Here is a 25307-nt window from a genome sequence, read left to right as displayed (position 1 = left end):
AGAGCAAGACAGAAAGAAGCAGAAAGAAAGTAAAATGAGAAACAGAAAAAAAAATGAGGGAGAAGAAAAGGTGATTGACAAAAAGAGATACAGAGAAAAGGCATGAAAGAAAGAAAAAGGTAGATACAAGAGAGAATGAGAGACAATGACAGGGGCAAAAAGAGAAAAAACATGGGAGAGACAGAAAGAGAGGTAGAATGAGAGAAAGGGGAAAAAGAGAACAGAAAAAATGGAGAGAAAAGAGAAGAGAGCCAGAGAGAAGCATCCGGAGACGAGGCACCAGGCTCTCCAGGGGCGCGTACCCAGGATGGGCAGCCCAGGCGGGTGGCAGGAGGCGGCTGAGGAGGCAAAGGACCGCTGCAGACACCCTGGCCCGCCTGGCAGCACAGCGACTTTAAAGGTCCCCCAGGAGGTGATGGCATCTGACGTCCCAGCTCCACAGCCCCCTCCCCTTCCCGCCGGGCCAGACTTGGCCAGGAGGCTCCGCCTGCTGGTCTGTGGGCTTTTCTCTCCCGCCCTCTCACGCCTCTGCTGTTCCACCTGGAATGCGCAGGGCTGGGGCTGAACTGCTGGTCAGGATCGGGATGCAGTCATGGCAGGGATTCCAGGACAAAATACCACCTCCCCTCCGGAGACCCCAGATCCGGAGGCTACTCTCTGCCTTCCAGACCCCAACATATTATGGCCATCTAGCACCCAGAGAGTATTTTCTGACTGTTTTCCCCACAAAGCCCTCCAGCCCCAGAGTTGGCAGTTTTCGTATAGCCTCATCTAATGAGCCTGGCTGAGCTTGACACACACGCTCAGCCAACCCTCAGAAGCAGATACGATCGCTCTCCATTTACAGATGAAAAACCGATCCCCAAAGAGGTGAAAGAACAGCCCAAAGTCAAGCCAGCCTGTCTGCAGTGGAGCCAGGATTCAAATCCAGGTCTGACCCCAGGGTCCTGCTAGTGTGTAAAAAGGATGTCATTTCTGTAACCAAACCACATATAGATGCATAGGGAAAAAAACTCTATGGGAATATTCCCTGCGATGCCACTCAAACATAGCACCATGCAGCCTAATTAATTAAACCCATGGATCCGGGTTCAAATCCCCATTATTTTGTTTTTGGGGTTTTTTTTGCTGTCCTTTTTTAAAAAATGCTTTTTAAAAATTTCTTTTTATGCTCACTAACTGGGTGTCCTTGGGCAGATTACTTACCCATTTGTGCCCTATCTGTAAAATGGGAGAAATAATGGTACCTACCTTATAGCACTGATGCCGGGATTAGATGAACTCACATTGGTGGAGCACTGCGTGTTGCTCTTTAAGTGTGTGTGCACGTGCATGTGCTTGTGTGTACATGTGTACTTATGAGAGTGTGTGTTTGTTATAGGTGTGCAAGCACACGTGGACATACACATGAACATGAGGGTTCGTGTGTCACATGTAGGTGTACAGATACATACATGACCATGCAGATGCCTGCACCGGTGTGTGTACTCACATGAGAATGCATGTGCTTGTATGTTATAAGTGTGCAAGCACACACGTGCAAGGGCATGCTTATGATGGTTTCTATGTCACATGCATGTGTGCATAGATAAATGCATGAACATGCAGGTAGGTGTGTGTGTGTGTGTGTGTGTGTGTGTGTGTTGACAGAGCCCCTTTGGTCTCCGAATTGCTGTACTTCAGTGTTGAGAAAGAGTTTCATTTTCTCTTCTCTGATTATTTGTATTCTCCACAAATAAGAAGCAACGCTTTTGCAATGGGAATGGACAGATTTACAAGAAAGATGTTACATAAAAAAAAACCCAAAGTTGAAGCACTTGTAATCCTTCAGCCTCCTCTTCCAGAGACCTTGGAGAATTCCCAGGCAGAACCCAGTCTCCGGGTGCCAAGCAGAGCCCTTGCCCAGGTGGCGATGCAGGGCTGGGGGCTGGGACTGGGCTACTGGAGTGGGGTCCTCCCCAGACACATGGAATTCCTGCCCCAGGCAGCCGCCCGGCCTCAGCCTTGGCGGCCCAGACAGTGCCTGTTGCCAAAGCACACACCTTCACGCTGGAGCAGCTTCCCCCGGCCCAGGCTGACTGCTGGATGCTGGGAAAGTGGGGCAGACAGAGGCAGTGGGGGTTGGGGAGTGCTGACCCTGACCTCTACACGGCTTTCTCATCACGCCAGAAGGACAGAGAGGGACTGGCTCCAATCTAGCCCTTCGCTGCCTCCAGTATGCTGGGTGTCCTGGGGCAAGTCCCTATCCTTCTCTGGGCCATTGGAGCAACTGGACTGAGGGCTTTTCTGCCTGTGGTGGGCTGGGATCTACAACCTACCAGGGGGAGCTCTGCAGCCCAGAGGAGGCAGAAACAAACGGCTTTGGCACTAATGACCCAGGAGCATCCCGATGATGCCCCGCTTTCTCAGAACACTTCGTACAGACCTCTCCCATGTCCCCAGCACTTGCAATGGTCCAGAGAGTTACATCCATGACTCACTTGGTCCTCACAGCTGCCTTTGAGGCAGCAACCCCGCCCATGGACAGATGCGGACACAGAGCCTCAGTGACTTGTCCTAGGGCCTGGAGTTTGTCTGGTAACTAGGGTTCTGGCAGTGAACATTCTCGCCCATTGACAGCATGCACACGCATCCACTGTGCACACACCATACACACACGCACACACTCACACACACATACCCTCCTCCCACAAATCACAGAGACAGCTGGCTCCCCTAGCCCCTCAGATCCTTTCTGCTAGATGCCCTCAGGTGCCCTTGCACAAATATACAGAAACCCACCCTTTACACATTTAATCATACTAACACATATAAGCTGTATTTGTTCTTATCTCAGTGCTCTGAACCGTTTCAGGCACTTTACCTGGAATGAGGCCATTCAACCTTCAGAACAACCCTATCAGGTGGGTACTATCATTGTCAGCATAACCATTTTTCTATACGTGAGGAAACAGGCACACAGAGGTGAGTTGTTGGCCTGGGGTCTCACAGCCAGTGGGTGGCAGAAGTGGGATGGGCCAAGCTGGTCCCGCTGCCTCTCCACAGAGACAGACAGACAGACATCTGAGGAAGGCACAGCCTCACAGTCCAACCACATATACAAAATCACCATCTCCTACCCAACATGTTCACACATCCAAGGAAACCCAGAAAATCGCACTGGTGGCAAACACACAGCGACAGCCCCGGCTGCTCCACCAGGTAGGACCTTCCCTGCTGTCCTCGTTGACTAAGCCTGTTCCCAGGTTCACTTCGGCAGGTTGCCTGTGTATAAAAATGCTAGGGATGGAGGCGGGAAATAATCTGGGATGGCCCAGATTAATGCCCTGGGCTGGGATCTCACTTCGGGGTAAGAACTTTTCCCACCCCTGAATTTTATCACACTGGATTCAGCTACTGCTTCATCCTTACCCCTACTGGAATTCTCTCTGGTCTTGGGCAAGCAAAGGGGAAATTCTTCTAGATGGCAGTAGTATGTGAGGCAGTATATCTCAGTGACTAACACTGCTGGCTTTGGATCCAGACAGCCTAGGTTCATGGCTTACTAGCTGTGTGACCGTGAGCAAGTTACTTAACCTTTCTGTGCCTTGGTTTCTCATCTATAAAATAGGGCTGCCTCGTGGCATTGTTTTGAGGATTCAGTGAATTAATAGACTTGACACAAAGCCTGAGTAAGCAGTCAATAAATGTTAGTTATAATAATAGCTAACAATAACAACAACAATAGCAGTTAACATTTATTTAGCACATACAAGGTGCCAGGCACTAAATATTGTAGGGATATGATCTTATATAAGTTTTGCTCCAGTTTTATGGATTAGGTATCAGGATCTCCATTCAACAGACGAGGAAGTGGAAACTCAGAGAGGTTAAGTACCTCACCCAAGTTCACACAGCTAGTTCCAGTGGAAATTGAATTCCAATGCCAGGTCTCTGTTTCTTACCCCAGTATTCTTTTCACCCAGTAAAGTTGCTTTTAAGAACAACCTGTGTTGTACAACACAGGGAATATAGCCAATATTTTATAATAACTATAAATGGAGTATAACCTTTATAAATTGTGAATCACTATATTGTACACCTGTAACTTATATAATATTGTACATCAACTATAATTTAAAAAGAGAGAGATAAAGAAAAAGAAGAAACTGTGGGACAGGAGCCTGGTGCTTGAGCGAGGAGGCTGAGAAAGTTGGAAGGCCCTTAGAGATCTTCAGGGTCACCCCTTCATTTGCCAGTTGAGGAAAGAGGTTCAGAGTGGGTGAGTGACTTGTCCAAGGTCACACAGCAACTGGCAGACTCAGAACTGCAACCCAGATCTATGTCACTCCAAATCCAAACAAGGGAGTGAGGGAGCTGGAGGGAGGGGTACACATGTGAAAAATAATAGTGGTGATCCAGACTCTTCAAAACTCTTCAGGACTTCCCTGGTGGTGCAGTGGTTAAGAATCCACCTGCCAATGCAGGGGACACGGGTTTGAGCCCTCATCCGGGAAGATCCCACATGCCGCGGAGCAACTAAGCCCGTGCACCACAACTTCTGAAGCTCGCTGCCTAGAGCCCGTGCTCCACAACAAGAGAAGCCACTGCAATGAGAAGCCCGCGCACCGCAACAAAGAGTAGCCCCCGCTCACCGCAACTAGAGAAAGCTCGCGAGCAGCAACGAAGACCCAGTGCAGCCCAAAATAAATAAATGTATTTTAAAAAACCCAAAAAACAAAAAAACCTCTTCAGTCAAATGCTCCAGACCCTTCCAAAATATAAACTGTAAGACAATGAAAGAGATGGAGGGGGAAATCAGTAGAGACTCAAGAGATATACATTTTTTATATATGGGCAAATTTTTTTATGGACTCGACTGTTTAGAGATGCGCACTTGGGTGATAAAACTAAAAACAGACACAAAGAACTACTATAAAAGTCAAGCTGTGATTGGGGTGGAACATTTAAGGGGCTTCTATTTCTTGATCTAACTGGTGGTTACAAGTGGTTTGCCTTAAGGGGGTCCCAAGTTTGTTTTATGTGACTTTATTTATGTTTTATTTTTCAATAAGAAGGCTTTTACAAAAATAACAGCTGTGGTAATTTATACAGTGACACCTTCCATCTGTTACCACCATAACCCTGCATGAGGATTTTAACCTTCTTTCAACAGTTAAGGATGTGAGGTTCAAAAAAGGAGGCAACTTCCTCACAGTCACCCAGCAAATAACTCTCGGAGCCAGCCCTGTGGTTGGTGTGTCTCTGCAGCACTGCAGTGGCTGAGCTGCGGGTGGTGAGTGGTGCCTGATCCAGCAATGGGGAGTTGGAGAGATCTCACAACAGATTCAGAGACACCGACTCCTCAGAAGATAAATAAAGCACACCCAGAAGCACCTTTGGGCTCCCAGGTCTGACTCCTGCTCTCTCTGCATCCAATAAGCCATGTCACCTCTTTGGCAGGTTACCCAGAGGGAGGCAGGATGGTCTAGTAGCGGGTAAGGACCACAGCCGTGGCATTGGACTGGTGACCCTGCTGTGGGTGACCCAAGGCAAGTCGTGAGCCCTCCCTGAGCCTCAGTTTCCTCATCTGTATAATGGGAACAATAAACAGGCACTACATTATGTGGTTATTATGATAAATTCAGTGAGATACGGGAAGTGTCAGCACACAAAGCAAGTTTGTTTAGTGTTAGCTATTAACCTCCCCAAGCAAACACTGTGTGACTCCATTGACAAGATACTCAGGAACAGGCAAGACTAATTTACAGTGGTGAAAGTCAGAGCAGTGGCTACTTTGAGGGGTGCTGACTGAGGGAGGGGCATGAGGAAGTTCTAACTGAGGGTGCTGTATCTTTTATATTTTGATCCAAGTGGTGATTACATGGGTGCATGTATATAAAAATTCATCTAGCTGTACACTTAAGATTTGGGCACTTTAAGTTATACCTTACTAAAAATTTAGAGTTATAGATGGTTTTAAAAGTCTTGGTTTAATTTAAAAGAGCTCTTTCAACAAGTATCAAATTAAAGTCTTATATAAGAAAAAACACACACACACCAACAGAAATATCCCATTTTTTGTCTCCCTGACACACACTTTCTACCCAATACACATAAATATTCTCCCCAATACACCCACTAAAACCCCCAACACTGTACACACACAGCCAAAGACCCCAACGTCAACACAAACAGAAGTCACAGCCCAATAGAGTAGACATGCCTGCACTCCCACTCAACCCACAGCACCTCCATCTGTAAATATAGATGCTCTTCCACTCTGGGTGCGTGGAAACACACCTTACATGCAAACACACAGAGGCACACACAAACCAAACCCATAAACCGAATTGACTTGGGCAGATTCATGAGTCTTGGCCCACCACTTCCTCACCATAGGACCTAGGGCACGTCATGTAATTTCTCTGAGCCTCAGTTTCCTGATCTGTGAAATGAGCCCGGTAAGATCTTCTCACATGAGATGAAATAAAATAAAAAAGAAGACCATGAGCAAAAAAGTTTATTGAGGGAAGGAGCTGTGTGACTGGTCTCTGTATCCTCGATGACTCACATCATGTCATTATTAGTAAACTTGCATGTGTTGTCAATTCTCACCAGATTAATCTTAGATTTGATACAATCCCAATGAAAATTCCAGCCAAGTTTTTAGAGGAAATTGGCAAGCTGATTCTAACCTTCATGTGGGAGAGCCATGGCCCAAGAATTTTCAAGATACTCCGTTAGTCATAGTATTAGTAATACGTGATGATTAAGCAGAAAACAGAACAATGGGGGGAGGGTGAAGCTGGGACATAGGGGAGAGCCAAGAGGGACAGCAGTACAAGGAGAGGGGACAGCATGGGCAAAGGCTCTGAGGCTGGAGGGCATTTGGTTCATTTGCAGAACTGAGAAAAGACAGGTTAGGGAAGGCTAGAAGGGACAGAAGTGTAAGAAGTGGTCCAGAGATGGGAGCAGAGGTGAGCAGAGACCATTTTTGCAGCCTGGAGGCCTTGAACACCACACCAGCTGCAGAGCTGGTGAGGACCTCAGATTCTCCTTTGCTTGGCCCTGTGCCCAGTCCTGTTGCCCTACTGGGGGTAGGGGATGGCAGATGGGAGGGAGCAGGGAAAGTAGACCATGGCTTAGCCCTTCAGGAAGATGAAAGCGCCTCACCCCAGGGTGACCTCCTAGGAGCTGATTTCCCATGGACCCCCAGAACCCTGAAACCAGAGGGATGTTCCTGAGGGGTCCCTCTCTGTCCTCCGCCCCCCAGTAAGCATTCTGAGCAGGGTATTCTCAGGGGCTGACTCAGGGAGCCCCTCATCCTCCTGGGTGTCAGAGAGGACTAGCCCCCTTCCAAAAAGGCCAGGTGAAGGGGAGTACCTGGAGGGTGGGGCTGATTCCGCGCGCTTAACCCCGAGGGGGCGCCCGGTGCTCCTGTGCCCTGGTCCAGCCATCCCGGCCCAAGGCCGCCAGGGGTCAAGGCCGTGCCCTCCGGGGCTGGCGGCCGGAGGACTGGGGAATCCACCTCTCGGTCCAGCCCGGACAGCTGCAAGGCCAGGTGTGGCCACGGAATTTGCTGTGTCGCCGGTCCGCGCAGCTGGAGCGGAAAAGCCTCAGCGTCAGCGCCCCATCTTCGCCACCGTTCAGGCCCCACATTCCTGCGCCGGGCGCCAAGTGAGGGCCGGGGGCCACATCCGGAAGCTCGACCCGAGGAATTCGACGGGGCGGGGGCGGCTAGGGACCCGTGGACCCTCTGGGACTCCTCACTGCTCTGCTCGGAGGCATGAGAACTGAGCCAGACGTCCCATCTGTTCAATGGGGATGGTGACACTAGGCCTTGTCTATTTTGTAAGCTATGAGCCGCCCAAGATGAGCATCTTTATTTTAGAGGTGATCATCTATTGTGTGCCTACTGTGTGCCTGATACCCGGCAAATAAGGTTTCCCTTACTTGTCTGGACAACAAAGCTGACCGAGTACCATTCTCATTTTTCAGGGGAGAGAGAAATGACTAGTTATACAGGTAATAAACTCTGAGTTTAGATTTGAACCCATATCTGTCTGACCGTATTCTTAACCAACATACTACATGACCTCTAAACCCTATCAACTGTTTGTAAACTTTGCAGAGTGTTGTGACTAGGTGGCCATTATTTCAGCAGGCAGGTGAGGTCAGACCTGGGAGGTAGTATGGGCCAGTGGTTAAGGTTTTTGCCCCTGGGGCACACTGACCCTAGTTTGAATCCCAGCTCTGCTGGATTGCTAGCTGTGTGACCTTGGCTGAGTTTCTTAGCCTCTCTGCACCTCAGCGTTTCCATCTGTAGACTGGAGTGATCACAGTACCTACCTGTGTGGTTGTTGTGAGAAGCAAGAGAGTCAAGTACAGTAAAGCACTTAGCACAGTGCCTGGCACCTGTTTTAAGGCTCAATATGTTATAAATCAATGTTACTTCCATAAAAAAACAAAAACAAACAAAACAACTAGCTAAATGTTTAAACTAGAAAGATAGAAAATTCATGTTTAACTCGTTTAAGAATAGGGGCATTAAATTATTATGTAGGTACATCTGGATTCTGTGCTGTGCTTTGGTGAGAAAGACTGCAAAAACAAAACAAAAACTTGTTCTTCTCAGAACCTAGGCATTTTATTCACAGTTTGGTGTTCCTTTTTTTAAAAAAATACCATTTCTTAAATTGTGAAATATAACAAACGTACAAGATTTATAAAATACAAATTATAGTTTAATGAATATTTTTAAAGCAAACATCTCTGTGACTATCCCCAGGTAAAGAACACTGCCTACACCTGCAAAACTCTCTGATCCCATGCCCTCTAAACCCTATCAACTGTTAGGGTTAGAGTTACCCTCTGTCCTACAGGTAACTGCTGTACTGACACTGGGATATTCATTTCCTTGCTTTTTTTTTTTTTCTTCTAACTTGACCAATGCTCGTTCAGGCAAAAAGAAAAAAAAAAAGCCAGCCCCCTCCTTCCAAGCCTCAGCCCTGTGACTGCTTCAGAGAGGAGGGTCTGGGGTTTGTAGGACTCAGTGGCCAGAGGAGAAAGCAGGAAGGTACTCAGGGTCCCTGGCCCCTCCTGCCACTCTCCCTGTGGCCTGAAGATGAGCGAAGCCAAATCTCTGTCGTGCTGCGCTAGCCCTTCTGACCCTGTACCCAAATGGGCCCAGAGGATGGACAGCCTGGGCTTGTGTGTGTTGGGGGCACAGCCAGTGGATATAACCCCCTCCCAGTTTGGCAGTCAGGCAGCCTGGCCTCTGGCAGCTGCTGGCTTTGCTCAGCTGCCTCACCCTAGGGAGTGGCTAGCCATCGCCTCCGGCCAGAAAGAGAGGTGGCCAGAGGTTCAGAATGGGGGAGGCATTGCAGAGGGGAGCTCAGAAAGAAGGAATTTGTGCTGGGGATGAATATTTCTGCTCTCTGGCTAGGAAATGTGGACAAAGAGGGCTGCCTGCTGGGAGAATTATTGGGCTGCCTACGGCCCTTCCCGCCAAAGCGGGAATGAATTATTTCATGCACACCAGCCAACAAAAAAGCACCTGCTGGTTGCTCTTCCTGGAATGACTGCTTCCCACTGTTCCTCTGGCCACCCTCTAGCCAGTCCTTCCAATCTCAGCTTAGACAAAATCATCTCTTCCAAGAACTCTTCTCTGACCCTTCCCTGATCCTACGGGGTCCTCTCCTCATGGCCCCATACATCCTCTCCTTAACCCGTTATCATTCTACCGCGGCATTTTTCAAGGCTTTATGGACCAGAAACCCCTTTCACAGTGATTTGTAATCTTGGGAACCCCTTACTAGTAAAAAAAAATTTTTTTTAATTTCTGCTGTTTCTCTTCTGTTTATAAGGAAGCAATTTAAATTTTAAAATCATTTTCTTTCATCAGCATATTAATAATTATTCTTTAATTTATTTAACAAAATAAATATTTTTTGAGTGCCTAGTAGGCACCAGATATGGTTCTAACGCTTGGGATGCCTTAGCGAACAAAACAGGCAATGTTCCCTACCCTCTAGAGCTGATATTTAAGTAAGGGAGACAGAAAATAAACAAATAAGTAAATTATGTTTTTAAAAGAATCTTTGATGATATTCCTAATCCATAAAGACCTTCTGCTTTTTGCATTTAATCAAGTGATACAGGCCAATTGACCCTTAAAGCAGACCAAGATCACTGTCAAAATAAAGATCTCTTTTCCAGTGGAAACACTCACATTTTTTTTGGTATTCTACCCTAGCAGAATTTTTTTTTTTAACATCTTTATTGGAGTATAAGTTCTGTGTTAAGTTCTGCTTTATAACAAAGTGAATTAGCTATACATATACATACCTCCCCATATCTCCTCCCTCTTGCGTCTCCCTCCCACCCTCCCTATCCCACCCCTCTAGGTGGACACAAAGCACCGAGCTGATCTCCCTGTGCTATGCGGCTGCTTCCCACTAGCTATCTATTTACATTTGGTAGTGTATATATGTCCATGCCACTCTCTCACTTCGTCCCAGCTTACCCTTACCCCTCCCTGTGTCCTCAAGTCCATTCTCTATGTCTGCGTCTTTATTCCTGTCCTGCCCCTAGGTTCTTCAGAACCATTTTTGTCTTTTTTTTAAGATTCCATATATATGTGTTAGCATATGGTATTTGTTTTTCTCTTTCAGACTTCACTCTGTATGACAGTCTCTATGTTCATCCACCTCATTACAAACAACTCAATTTCGTTTCTTTTTACGGCTGAGTAATTTTCCATTGTATATATGTACCACATCTTCTTTATCCATTCATCTGTCAATGGACATTTAGGTTGCTTCCATGTCCTGACTATTGTAAATAGAGCTGCAATGAACATTGTGGTACATGACTCTTTTTTTGAATTATGGTTTTCTCAGGGTATATGCCCAGTAATGGATTGTACCCCAACAGAATTTAATCTTATGGATCAGTGGTATTATAATGTAATATGGTTATAAAGAAGAAAAAATTCTTTACAAGAAGGCAGTCAAAGCTTACATTTCCTTTTATTTAATCTTTAGTTTACATATACTCATGTTCAACCTGGCCAAAGCCCAGCTGTAGCCTCAGATGATTTCCAGGCAACCATTCACAAATTTAGTGATTTTACATTTTTCAAAGAACTGAAACCGCCATCAAAATAAAAAGACAAGTGATTTTCAGAAAATTCAAAAAGCAGAGTGTCTATTTGTCCAAGAGAGACTCAGACTTCAAGATAAATTCTATAATCTCCAAACTCTTGCAACAAAAGTAACATACGTGTGGAATTTACTTATGAAATTACATTTAGCGTTCAATAAGAAAATGCTACTTTTTTGTAGCAGACATATTTTTGCTTCTAGTTCTCCATTTCTGTAATAAACATGAAGCCATGTGCTTATAAAATCTGACCCTAAGAAACCTAAAATATAAAATTCTGAGCAAAGGTCACAGTTATGATAATCTGATTTAAAAATTTTAAACCTTATGAGATGGATCTGTAGAGATTTAGTTGATAGTGCTTCTCAGTATTAAACTTTTCTTTTTATGAATAGCTGCAAACTGACTCTTCTTTTGAATGAATCTGACTCACCCATATTTCAAACTAACATTTTAAACTTCCATGTCTAATTCTGTTGTTCCCTCTTCATTTACTCCTTGAGATATTTTCTTTAACAAGAACTTCATCTGCTCCTTGGTTATTTATTCAGTGGTTCAGTCCCCATAGGAGTGGCAGGAAAAATGCTTGATTCTTTCCCTTTATTTACTAGTTGTCAAAATGATGAGTTGATTTCTCCAAAGGTAGCTATTAGTTTAAGTACATTATGAACCTCTGGATTTAAACATATGTGTGTATTTCCATCCATTGCAGTTAATACTCTTATTTAGGCTCAAACTCTCCCATCTTTGGCCTGTGAGTCTTTCTGATTGGCTTCTGTGTCCTCCTGAAATGACCTTAGCAGTGTTTGATAGCTTATGGTTTCCTTGCTTTCTGGTTTGACAAGATGGCCCGAACTCATCTTGCCTCAAGCCTGAAAAATGGTGTGTGTGTGTGTGTGTGTGTGTGTGTGTGTGGTTTTTTTTTTCTTTTCTTTTTGGCCGCAGGGCTTGTGGGATGTCAGTTCCCCAATCAGGAGTTGAAGCCAGGCCATGGGAGTGAAACTGCAAGTGGTTAGGAATCCTAACCATTATGCCACCAGGGAAATCCCCAAAATGGTGTTTTTAAACAGCAATAAATCTATGGTTATTAAGGAAACTCATCTATCCAAAACACTGGAGGTCTTAACATCTAGCCCAATGCTTGGCGCATAGCAAATTGTTAGTAAGTGTTGGTTGGCTGAATAAATTAATGATGATCACCTTCACTAGATTTTAAGTTGCTGGAAGTGAGAGGCCATATAGTTCGAACAAGTATTTGTTGAATAAATAAATGAAGGAATGAAACCCAACAAATTAAGAGATACCACTGAAGTCTCAGGCAGGGCAGAGCCCTGATATTTGTAGTCTTCTATCACCCCCTGGTGGGGAAGGGCAGGTCATGGTTCTCCAATGCCTTCAAATCTAGTGAAGTGTTTTTCAGACTACAGATCCCCACCCATTAGTGAGTTGTAAAATCAATTCAATGGGTCATGACCAGCATGTTTAAAAAATTGAATTTATAATTGAATAGAAAATATTAGAGTGCCTCATGCATAGTAGAGGCAAACTCTGTCATGAACTGTCATAAAGCTATATTTATAGCTATACCTATATATTTATTAGCATATATATTCACTTATGAATGAATATATATATATTTATATATATATACAATATATATATGTATATATTTATATACATATATATATTTATATGTGTACTGGATCACAACCAGTGATTTGTTGATAAATGTTTAACAACTATCTCTCTAGGGGAAAATGTATAAGTATGTATGTACATAAGTGTATTATAACTTTCTCTCTTTTTTTCTTTTCTTTCCTTTTTTTTTTTGGCTGTGTCGTGCGGCATGCAGGATCCTAGTTCCCCCACCAGGGATCGAATCCATGCCCCCTGCACTGGGAGCGTGGAGTCTTAACCACTGGACTGCCAGAGAAGTCCCCAAATTTTATTTATTTAATATTTATTTGGCCACACCGCAGATCTTATTTCCTCGACCAGGGATCGAACCTGTGCCCCCTGCAGTGGAAGCATGGAGTCCTAACCACTGGACCATCAGGGATTCCCCAACTTTCTCTTAATATAAAGAATGTGTAGCCATAATTTTAAAATAATAAAATATACAAATTCTCTTTACTGTAAATTCCATATAGCGAATTGATTCTCCCAGAACGCTTTCACTGATGTTTGCTGGACTCTTGTATCCATAGCCAACCTATAGTTTCAGTTCAACCATGTTTGACAAATGGAGTTGCATCCCAGTCTAGACAGTCGACAAACCAAATAAAGCCCTGATTTATAGTACCTGCCATTTCCCTTAGTGTAAATACTCCTACCAGGGCTGGTTTCAAGCTACAAATATGACACCAATGAACACACAGTTGGGAAAAGTTGCACAGTAACATACTATACAATAGATGTAAGCAACCTCAGGGCATAGGTAACAGTGAAACAGAGTAAAATAATTTGGAAATGATGGGTTTTGAATATTTATTGTGCATTTAATTGTTCATTTATATAATGTGATTTTTAATACTGGTTTTAACAATCAGCAGGCAGAAGTCCGGAAAATTTAACAATCTGTTCTCGCCATCCGTATGAGTTCGCTCCAGCACACAGCTGGACCCACAACATGAATATGTATTTCTTCACATGGGTTGAAGTTTTAAAAAAAGAAAAGAAAACTTTAGAGACCTACACATTTTCAGGTCTGGGTGTAGCTCAGTCTTCAAAAATCTCCAGGGATTAATCTGTAGAGTTTCAAATAGAACAAACCCGTTTCCTTTCTAGAGAAATACAAATCCTGAAACATACAGGAGGTATTTTTTGCTGGTTCCTCTGGGTGATGTCTAGAGTTTCTGTCACCTAGCGCCCTTTCCCCTTTTCTTGGGGGTGGGGGATTAGCATCTGGATTTTTGTCAAGGGGAACCACTTAGCTAATAATGTCCAGTGTACCTCCCTGTTCTTTTTTATTTTATTTATTTATTTATACATTTATTTGTTTATAAACTTATAAATTTATTTATTTATTTATTTAGGCTGCATTGTGTCTTTGTTGCTGTGTGCGGGCTTTCTCCAGTTGCGGAGAGTGGGGGCTACTCTTCATTGAGGTGTGCAGGCTTCTCATCGCAGTGGCTTCTCTTGTTGCAGAGCACGGGCTCTAGGCGCCTGGGCTTCAGTAGTTGTGGCATGCGGGCTCAGTAGTTGTGGTTCACGGGCTCTAGAGTGCAGGCTCAGTAGTTGTGGTGCATGGACTTAGTTGCTCCGCAGCATGTGGCATCTTCCCGGAGCAGGGCTCGAACCCATGTCCCCTGCATTGGCAGGCGGATTCTTAACCACTGTGCCACCTGGGAAGCCCTACCTCCCTGTTCTTAACCATTATGCAGCTTGCTATGGAAAGTAACAATAATTCAGCACCTGACAATCTTCAGGAGATAGAGATGGTTTCAGATACTATTTACAAGCTGCCTTCACAATTAACATCTTGCCAGCTGTGTGGTTTTTATCTCCAATCATGAAAAGGCAAATTAGTATAATCACCAGTACACTTGCTTTTTTCGACCTAGCTTTTTGAAGACCCAGAGACGTCTTGCTAGGTAAAAACTATGATCAGATAAATGCAATTTACGGATTTTCTCATGTCCGTATGTCTGGACCACCATAATGAACCTCGAGTTCATAAACTAACTTGGGAAAGGTTGATCTCCTCTTGGCTCCCCATGTAACAGATGAGAAAACTAAGGCTCAGATGGAGGAAGCATCTGCAAGAGAGACTAAATGATGCTGGGACCACTGCTCCAATTCCTACAGCGCTACGTTTATTCTTCCCTACCTCCAGCAAATATTTCCACAAGCGCTTTTTCCTCCGACCAGAGCAAGGCACAGAGGATGAGATTCGAGCCCGCCTTACCCTGAGCATGTTACCCTGGCGGCGGGATTTCGAGAAGGCAGGGAGGCAAGCGAGGATTTTGGAAACAGGAGCGCTGCAGAGGCCGCCGGTGGCCAGGAGGGGGAGCGCGCGGGCTCCGGAGCGCTCACGCTCCTCGGGGGCGGGGCCTGTGAGCGGCGCGCGTGCGCTCAAAGGGAGGCGGTGGCGCCGGCCAAGACGAAAGGCAAGACGGTGGCCGAGAGGGCACGGGGAGGCTGACGGTGGCCGACAGGTCGGACATGGAGCATCTGGAGCGCTGCGCGTGGGTCCTCAGGGGGACGCTGGTGCGGGCGGCCGTACGGCGCTACCTGCCCTGGGCCCTGGTGGCCTCCATGCTGGCGGGCTCCCTCCTCAAGGAGCTTTCCCCGCTGCCCGAGAGCTATCTCAGCAACAAGCGCAACGTCCTCAACGTGTGAGTGCGCCCCGGGTCCTCGCCTGTCCCCGCCGTAGCTGTCGCCTTGCCCAGAGAGCCGGGGGTTAGCTGCCCTGATGGACGAGTCATTGGAAGGGGAGATCCTTCTCCCCTTCGTGACAGCAGCGTCTGCACTCGTGTCGCGATGGAGGGACCCCGGAATAGCTAGTGTCACTAGCAAGTCGCGTTTGCACACCCGAACCAGACAGTCTGAGCTTGACTGGGCAGGGGTGACGGGCAGGGTGGTGTGTGTGTCTGTGTGTGTATAGGGGTGGGGGGTGGGAAGGGGGGGTGAACCGGCCTGTGTCGCTGCTCCCTCTGCCTCCCTTTGGGGTTAGGAGTTGGCCCCTGCCCTGGGGGAGATGCCACCTCCCTCCTGCCTGCCCGTGTCACACCCTGCGCCTCCGCCCTAAATCTGATACCCCCCAGCTGGTGACAGAATCCCATCACACCTGGGTGGGGCAAGCAGACCTGCCTTCTTTCGCCAACACTCCACCTTTGAGAGCCTGTCCTAGCCCATGCCAACGCCCGTTCCAAGATAGTCGCCCCGGAGTGGAACCCTCCAGTCCGTGACCTTTCCCCTAGATCTGCTTGGATTTTCTCAGCCACTCAAAGTTCATGGCAGTGGCCTAGGAACGCCATCCCAGCCGGGCTCTTTGAGACTTCTCCTTAAGTCCACCCACCCCCTCCTTTTTTTTTTTTTTTTTAAACCTCTTGGATTTTAAGTTTATCGACACAAACACCGTTGCAATAGTAAAGGGAAACTCTGAAAGATAAAACTCCTCCCCTGACGTGAGCTTCTATTCTCCTTGGGAGGTACAGTGTCTGCAGCATCTCCCAAAAGTCCGTCCAACTTTGGTTATCTACTTAAAACCCTGGTTTCTCTCTCCAGCAGTTTCATCAAATACCTGACAGGTCTTGGCTGTGGCCACATCCTTGCATATCAGTCCCAGGGAAGATTTTAGCGACAGGCCCTTGGGTAGTGTCTGAAGAACCTTTGGAACCCAGGAAGGGTCCTTCTGTCCTTTGCGCACCTTCCTTCCTCACCCGCCCATGGAGGCTGGGCTGAGAATAGATTATGAGAGTGGTCATGGCCCCAAGTCTCTTGCATATGTGTTTACCGCACCTGGTCCCCAGGTCAGCCACCTTTGATGAGGGCAGGGGAGGCAGACAAGACAGCTGCTGCTTGATCTGGCCTGGGTGAGCTGGGAGCCGAAGAGCCTGGCAGACAAGTCCCTGTCTTTTGCGAGTTGCCGTGGATTCTGGTGTTTTGCTCCACACCTCTATGCTAGTTAATTATTGAAAGGGAACTAGTGAATCATTGGCTCTGGATTTAAAAATCGTTGGGTCCCCTCAGTTCTATTTAACAGTTGAGGAAACGGAGGCCTGGAGGTGTGGTAATAAGTCGGAGTCAGGATTTGAACCTGGGTCTTCTAGCGTGAAGTCAAGCTCTGTCTGATCATTTCTACCACGTAGGAAAAAGCCTTGGTGTAGAAAAAGCATGGGCTTTGGGGCTGGCCAAACCTTGGTTTAACCTGGGCTTGCTGGTCATGTGAGTGTGATCCTGGCAAGTTACTGAACTATTCTTTATCTATAATATGAGGCTAATGACACCTTCCCCCCGAGGTAACTGTGAGTATTCTATGGGAAAGTGGATGTATGTGAAAGCTCTGTAATTACTTTCCCTGCCAAATAACATAGTGCTTAAGATCACAGAACCTGGGTTTAAATCCCGGCTCCACCACTGATGACTTCTACTTTGGGCATGATGCTTCTCTGTGCCTCTGTTTTCTTCTCTGTAAAATAGGGATGATACCAGTACTTACCTCATAGAGTTGTGTAAGGATTCAATAGTTAATACACTTAAAGTACTTAGTGAGTGAAGTTGTTGTCTGTAGCTTTTATCACCTATTTCTCCTTTTTCCCCTCCCTCGAGAGCCCAGAGTCCTGAGTCATGACATTGTTCCCTCTCCCCCATGTCCCCGCTCTTCACTTCCACTTTCTTCCTCTGCCAGGTATTTTGTCAAAGTGGCCTGGGCCTGGACCTTCTGTCTCCTCCTGCCTTTCATCACCCTCACCAACTACCACCTGACGGGCAAGGCCGGCCTGGTCCTGCGGCGGCTGAGCACACTGCTTGTGGGCACGGCCATCTGGTACGTGGGCACAGCCGTCTTCACCAACATCGAGCACTACACAGGCAGCTGCTACCAGTCGCCAGCCCTGGAGGGGGTGAGAAAGGAGCACCAGAGTAAGCGGCAGTGCCACGGGGAAGGAGGCTTCTGGCATGGCTTTGACATCTCAGGCCACTCCTTCCTGCTGACCTTCTGTGCCCTCATGATTGTGGAGGAGATGGCTGTGCTGCACGAGGTGAGGACGGACCGAAGCCACTGGCTTCACGCGGCCATCACCACCCTGGGGGTCGCCCTGGGCTTCCTGACCTTCATCTGGGTGTGGATGTTTCTGTGCACGGCCGTTTACTTTCACAACTTGTCCCAGAAAGTGTTTGGCACCCTGTTCGGTCTGCTGGGCTGGTATGGGACGTACGGGTGTTGGTATCTGAAATCCTTCTCTCCAGGACTTCCTCCCCAGAGCTCTAGTTTGAATCTGAAGCAAGACAGTTACAAGAAATAAAAGAGAAGCAAAAGGGATGGCAGCAGGACAGTGGCTAATAGATTTTCCACTTATTTTTCTTAGTTATCGACCAAATTATTGATCCCGCTTCCGGGAGGAAGCTTACCGGGCAGTGTGTGGGGTGGGGGTGGGGTGGAGTCTGGGGGGCGAGCGAGGTCAGGCCCCAGACTGTCCCTGGTGGCATCGCCCTGTGTCACAAGCACCGCCACTCCCAGTCAGGCACTTTGCTGGCAAGACTTGACCTTAATCTGGAACATCCCTTTTGGCCCTAGAGGGCCAAGCTCAGGCTCAGCGAGAGGGCGGGATCGGGAAAGCCTCTGTTGTGTGGCTGGAGCGGGGCTGGGGCCTCAGGACTCTCCTCTGCTGCCCTCAGATGCTCCCTGATTCTTCCTTGTCTTCTGTGTTAATGGCTGTTAATGCTGTTATTTAACAGTAAATCCCTCTGGTCAGTTTTGCAGAAGCATTTATTTCCAGCAGGGTTCTTTATAAAACAACCAACTGCCTGAAGGACAGATTCTGGTTGTAGTATTTATTTCGTCCGCGGAACGTCAAATATTGCAAGTGGCTTATGATTAGCTACCAAAACAGTTAAACTGGAGTGCCTCTGCGACAGAGTATTGGATGATTTTTAGGTAACGAACATTGATAATTTTCTGTCCATGTTGTCTATTATATATCGGTTTTTGGAGCACTAAGGTTACTTCCCCCCTCTCCCTTCTATTGTGAGTGAATGCTTTATAGTTTTTGATAACAATCATGGCATTTGTTCTTTGTTGACAGAACTCCCGAAAATAACTCACGACTCTGCACTTTGGCACATGTGTAGATTGCTTTTAGGGCTTTTTAGAACACTCTTGGCTTACGGTATTAAATTCAAGCTCACGGGACTCTTTTCTCTGTTAAGAATAAAACCGGAAAGCAGACGTTTTAATAACCTGTTGAATTTTAAGCTGAGTCAGGGTAATTTTGCAAAATGCATATTTGCACTGAACCTCCCCTGACCACACGTCAGTGGTGTAGACTGAATGGTGCTTCAGAGTTGTGTGATAATAAGCCTTCTGCCCGTTGCTGTGGCCCAAGGCACTTTTACCCTTTTGGACAAGGTTATGTTAAGTCAGAAGTGGATGAAAATATCTTCCCTTGCTTCTGATGGCAAGAAGCCAAGCTGTTTGCAAAAATGTCCCTGGTAAATGTTGGCTTGACTCTGGCCCACCCTCCTCTTACTTGGACCACCACCAAAACCAGACCAAACGGGCCTGTTCATCTGCCCTTGAACTCAACCTTTTATTTCCCCTTGGCAGCACTTCTCAATTTCCAGCCTTGTCCTTGTGTGGCCCTCACCTTGGGAGTGCTGGGAATGGTGAGATGCCCTGTCCCCTCTGCCCCACAAAGGCACAGTTACCGCTCTGTGATAAGATACCCCTTCCCTCTCTCAGGGTGTCTCCTTAAGCCTTTCAAACCAAGCCCCTTGCATTTTGGATAATCATCCCGGAAGCTTCTTTGACGTCCCTCCCCTCCCAGTCAAGCCTGGTAATAGCATTAACTGATAAGCACTGCACTTGCCTGGCTTAACGCAAGCTTAGGTTGGTAGGAGTTTGAGGTCTGGAAAATCTTCAGTGTAAAATGTATTGCGTATAAATATGTACTTAAAATATGTAGTTTGTATCTCATCTGGCCACAGGTTAACCTATATTGATCAAAATGTGGGGTGTGATACGTTGTACCCAAAGGTGGCAGAAACACCTGACAGTGAGATTTCGAAGGTGTCACCATGGTGCTTTGGGAGCATTGGCAAGCTATGATGGGCCCCGGGAGAATTGTTTTGCCCTCTGGAGCTTACATCTGAAAACGGGGGTGGTGGAAGTGGGGCTGGGGTAGGTGGCAGGGGCTTGCTGAAGGGATTGACATCTCTCCTACGTTTCATGTTCAGCACCAAAAGGCAACAGGCACAAGGTGATGCCAGAAGTTCACTTGTCCCACTTAAATGTCCAGACATTTCTCTCCTGCAGGCCTGATTCAGGCTCAGCCTTACATTGACTCCGTGGAAAGCGTCCATTACAGAATCTTGTATATTGATGAGTCTTCTGCCACTTCCTGTTCAGTCTTAGCACCTTTGCCTGTCTCTAGGGAACATGCTCTCAATCCCTGTGTGAGACAGCGTGGCAAGGCTGAAAGTTTAGGCAAACGTGAGATTTGGGTCCAAATCATGTCTGACCCTGGTCAAGCCTCAATTTCCCCATCTGTAAAATGGAGGTGGTAACTGTCAGGATGAAGGGAATATGTATGTAAAATGCCCAGCACATGTGCATAGCAGGTGATAATCCTCCTGCCTCCTTTTTCTTGATTAAGCCTTTAGAACTTTATGGCTCCTCTGGAGAAGGCAGGGAAACTAATGTGTTCTTTGGAGTGCCATCTGGGGTCTGGGTGTCCTGTTGAAGTAGCCTAGTATTGTCTTTTGAAAAGTGTCTATTCCCCAGGTGCTGAACAAGAGGCTTTTGAGGGCATCTGTGATCACAGAATACCACCGTGCTTGGTTTGTCTCTCCGTGTTGAGGTTCGTTCACTGGCGCCTCATTTTCCACATGCATCTGTCACAGTCTGAGTACCAGATTGTATTTAGAGAATGGCTGTTACCACTGTTATGTACACACACAGATCGTGTGTGTAAACAGGCAAATTAAACTAGAGATAATGAAATCCCACATTCCTGTGTTTCGTGTGTTCTTTTCCAAAACCCTCAATTCCAGAACCAGGAGAGCTCGGCCCATTTTATGAAAGGAGGGTAATTCTTACTGGAGGTACTCATTGTGTATAGGGGAATTTCAAGGCTGTAGTCACTCTTATTTTTTTTTCTTCTCAATCCTGTAACCTAAGGATACATTGTCATGTATTTCTCAGCTTGATTTACTCCTTCCCTCTGTGCCACATCTGTGTCTCAGAGTCCTGAGGTCTGGATCAGCCAGATTTGGGAGCAGTTTTCTTGGCAGCAGGAGGAAGGTTACACAAGAGCAGTTACAAAGTTCACTCAAATGAGGTCATCTGTGAAAATGCCCTGGAGGCCTATACGCCTGTGAGGACTTTTTGTACCTTTTAGCGCCCACTCCTCCGTCAGCCTGACCTGCTTGGCCCCTCCAGGTAGTATCTGTCAAAAGCCCAATGGCTCCAGGATTTGAAGCTCCTCGTTCGGCAGAACTTCCCTGTTCACATTCCTTCGGCAGCAGGAAACCCTTCTTGAGTTTATCCTGTGAACCAGGAGCTGGGACAGGATAATGAACTCTCTCCCTCCTGGAGCTTGTGGTCCAAAATCCATCCCTTCAGAGCTTAAGGTGTGCGTGGGGTTGCAAAGTTTGATTTTGCTACCTCTGTGCGTTTGAGGAATTTTCACTCCTGGAGAAGATGCGTAATGAGTCAACAACCACCATAGAGTGTTCCGAGTGCTGGCCAAGGTCAGGGCCTGGGAACACAGAGCAGGGGACAACCAGGTGCCCTGGGGAATCATGGGTTATTTTCACAGAACATAGTTCTCTTGGGTCTTGAAGGATGAGGAGGAGTTCAAGCAGTTAGGCAGAGAAGAGACTCCAAGGACGTGAGAACAGCACGCACAAAGGCACGGAGGTGAGCTGCCATGATTTTCATCCAGAGATCCCTTCTCAAGAAACCTAACTTTCCCCTCATGTTCAAGAGCAACAGAGACTGAAGAGAGGCAGACTGAAAGGACTGTCAGAGGAGGTCCTGGAGGCGCCCTGCTGTATTATAAAGAGCACTCAGCTAGAAGTGCGAATGCCCGGCTTTGAGCTGGCTTCCACCACTGCTTTTTCTGCTCTTCTGTGTGACCTTGACCGAGTCACTCAACATCTCTGGGTCTCAACTTCCTTATCTGATAAATGATGGGCACAGACTGGTTAACCTCAGCTCTTCTGCTCTATTCTATTTCTTTGCTCCGCTTGATGAAAAGTTCTTCCCAAGCTGGTTATGACTTTTATTTAAGGAAACAACGTGAAAAGAAACTCCCACTCAGCTGAGGTGGCAGCTGGCTTCCCAGTGAGTGATCGGGGAGCTGATCTCTGGGTGCACTTTATCATACCCCTGCTTTTCTCTGCATCAACAGCCTAATGCAGTTTAGACCTGATTGCTTGGCTTCATAGGGACTTCCTGGACATGGGGAGCTGGACCTAGCTCCCAGAGGGATGAACCGCAGAAGGCCTTTTAAAAAGGTCTCCAAAGTCAAACCAATTTTGATATCAAGGAGAAGGTAGATTCTGTTAAGGGAAACTCCGTGCATATAGTCACCTTCAGAAATTGTCCCAGAAACCCCTAATACAGTCTCTGGGGAGTTTTAAAGTTGAACACACACAGCGTAGAAAACAGGTCCTCCCATACCTTAGGGAGAGGGGAGATGGTAAATTGGGCCCACATGATTAGATGGTAACCTTGTCGTAACCAAACTTTAAATTTATTTATTTTATTTACTTTATTTTTGGCTGCATTGGGTCTTCATTGCTGCACACAGGCTTTCTTCTCTAGTTGCAGCGAGTGGGTGCTACTCTTCATTGCGGTGCACAAGCTTCTCATTGCGGTGGCTTCTCTTGTTGCGGAGCACGGGCTCTAGACGCACGGGCTTCAGTAGTTGTGGCTCGTGGGCTCTAGAGCGCAGGCTCAGTAGTTGTGGCGCATGGGCTTAGTTGCTCCACGGCATGTGGGATCTTCCCAGACCAGGGATCGAACCCGTGTCCCCCGCGTTGGCAGGCGGATTCTTAACCACTGCGCCACCAGGGAAGTCCCCCAAACTTTAAAATGTGCAGACCCGGGAGTTCCCTGGTGGCCTGTGGTTAGGATTACAGGCTTTCACTGCCGTGGCCCAGGTTCAATCCCTGGTCAGGGAACTGAGATCCCACAAGCCGTGTGGCACAGCCAAAAACAAAAACAAACCAAAAAAATGTGCAGACCTAACAACCTCAGTCTAGGGACTTAGGCTATGGGAATGCTCATAGAGGTGGGCAAAGATAAACACAAAGATTTTATTAGAGCTATTTGTGATAGTGCAAAGTTGTCAAGATTTAACTAACTGTTGCCAATTGGTTAAATAAATTATGGTAACCATATCAGGAATATAATGCAGTCACTACAAAGGATAAATGGTGTTATATTTAGCACGGAATCTGGTGGCAGAAAGACTCTGCATTCGTGCTGACTAGAACTTACAGCTGTGTGCCCTCGGTCAGGTCAGAATCTCTGAGCCTCTTTGTGAAGGGTAAGGTGGGGATAATGCCTCACCTCATTCAACATCCATTGCCCCGCTAGGTGAGGGGAACTAAGCTGGACACGGTGTTAATTCAGAGACACGGTTCTGCCCTCAGTCTGGCCAGGCACAGGCAATGAAATGAGCACATCCAAACAGGGTGCTAAGCGTCAAAAGCAGAGTGTTCCCCTACCCTACCCCAACATTGTCCCAGCTCAGGCAGAGATGATTTACATAACACACTCAGAAAAGCAAAGGATGGAGGAGATTATTCTGCCTCTGCCATACACACTGGCTGTGTGACCATGAACAAGTTCCTCAGTTTCCTCATCTGTAAAATGGGGTTAATAGAAGTACCTACCTTGTAGAGTTGTTGTGAGGATTAAATGAATTGATACTTGTAAAGGGCTTACTTAGGACAGGACCTAGTCTACGGGAGGCACTGTATAAAAGTCTGTCAAGTGCACAGTAAGTCCCTAATGTGCCATCAATACTATAACTACTTTAAAATCAGGAAAAAGAGGGACTTCCCTGGCGGTCCAGTGGTTAAGACTCTGCGCTTCCACTGCAGGGGGCACGGGTTCAATCCCTGGTTGGGGAACTAAGATCCCGCATGCCGCATGGTGCGGCCAAAAAAAAAAAAAAAAAAATCAGGAAAAAGAAACCCCATACCTGTCAGTGTTTTAATTTTGATTGACTCAGAGATAGTTAAAACATACAGTCGAATGTGGAAGGCCATGTCCCAGGACCTCTAGAATGAATGGAGTCTCCGAGACTATAGTCTGGTTTCAGGGTTAACTAGGAGGTGGGGGAGAGTGAGAGAAGCGTTTTCCAGGAGAGCTGAGGGGAAGGGACATCCGTGTACCTGTGGGGTCCTTTGGGCCAAGGTAAAGTAGGTGTTTGAGGTGCTGTCCACTTACAGGTAAGCTAAGGGCTGCCTGACCCTGGTTTCCAGGCTGCGTATTTGAGGATCTGGGTTGGGAGACTTATCACTTCTCCTGTCTTCTCTGCCAGGACATGGCTCCCCGAAGTGTGTCTGAGTGCCTAGGAGGTGAGTAGGTGGGGAAGCCTGGGAGCCACCCCCGATTGACATCTTTTTTTTTAAATTTTATTTATTTATTTATTTATGGCTGTGTTGGGTCTTCATTTCTGTGCGAGGGCTTTCTCTAGTTGCGGCAAGCAGGGGCCACTCTTCACACGGTGCGCGGGCCTCTCACTATCGCGGCCTCTCTTGTTGCGGCGCACAGGCTCCAGACGCGCAGGCTCTGGAGGCTAAGTTGCTGTGGCTCACGGGCTCAGTTGCTCCGCGGCATGTGGGATCTTCCCAGACCAGAGCTCAAACCCATGTCCCTTGCATTGGCAGACAGATTCTCAACCACTACGCCACCAGGGAAGCCCCCCGATTGACATCTTAATTTCTGGAGCAAAGGTATTCAGGTCCTGCCTGAGCAAGCTGCTGTCACCCTTTCCCAGCTCCACTCCTTTCATGCCTTCTTGCCTTCCATTTGCATTTCCTGAGCATGTTTCATCTGCCATGGGCCCCCATGCTGCTGGGGAGTGATGCAGGGCTGAACAGGTGGGGGCGGAAGCTGACTTATCTGGAGTTATTAGAAGCCTCGGACTGGAGCAAGCAGACTGTATTCAAATCCTGCCTATCATTCCCTCAGCTGTGTGATCTTAGGCAAGTCACTTAACCTCTCTGGGCTTGTTACTCATCTGTGAAACGGGGATGATTCTTTCTATGTCATTGATCTTTGACTGGTTTAATGAAATGATGGGTAGGAAAATATGTTCTAAGCTTTAAAATGTTGGATGCCTATGAGGGCTGCTTTTTACTGAAGAGATTTACTTTGCCTGGTGAATGTCTCTCTCAGAAGCCTGGGCACTGTAACTTCTACATGTCCCCAATAACCCGAAATGGCTTGGTGTCTTTAATATAATTTTTTAAATGCAGCA

The 25307-nt window shown here is 46.9% G+C and overlaps 1 protein-coding gene across 4 annotated transcripts in view; it reads left to right on the top strand.

The window, feature by feature from the left end:
- Positions 1-15224: 15224 nt before the first annotated feature.
- FITM2 (fat storage inducing transmembrane protein 2) overlaps positions 15225-25307 on the top strand; it is a 22600-nt gene continuing 12517 nt past the window's right edge. Inside the window, exons 1-3 of one of the 4 annotated variants that reach the window (XM_057529356.1) lie at positions 15225-15482; positions 17498-17849; positions 24366-24402. In XM_057529356.1, the coding sequence (XP_057385339.1) occupies positions 15310-15482; positions 17498-17849; positions 24366-24402 (562 nt within the window). In that variant the 5' untranslated portion in view covers positions 15225-15309. Of the gene's footprint in view, positions 15483-17497; positions 20815-24365; positions 24403-25307 lie in introns of those variants that run through there. The other 3 variants (XM_057529357.1, XM_057529355.1, XM_057529354.1) reach the window with 3 other exon arrangements.

The sequence above is a fragment of the Balaenoptera acutorostrata genome, chromosome 15, assembly GCF_949987535.1.
Source record: "Balaenoptera acutorostrata chromosome 15, mBalAcu1.1, whole genome shotgun sequence".
Classification (NCBI taxonomy): domain Eukaryota; kingdom Metazoa; phylum Chordata; class Mammalia; order Artiodactyla; family Balaenopteridae; genus Balaenoptera; species Balaenoptera acutorostrata.
The sequence above is the reverse complement of the archived record's forward strand: the minus strand, read 5'-3'. Positions and strand labels throughout refer to the sequence as shown.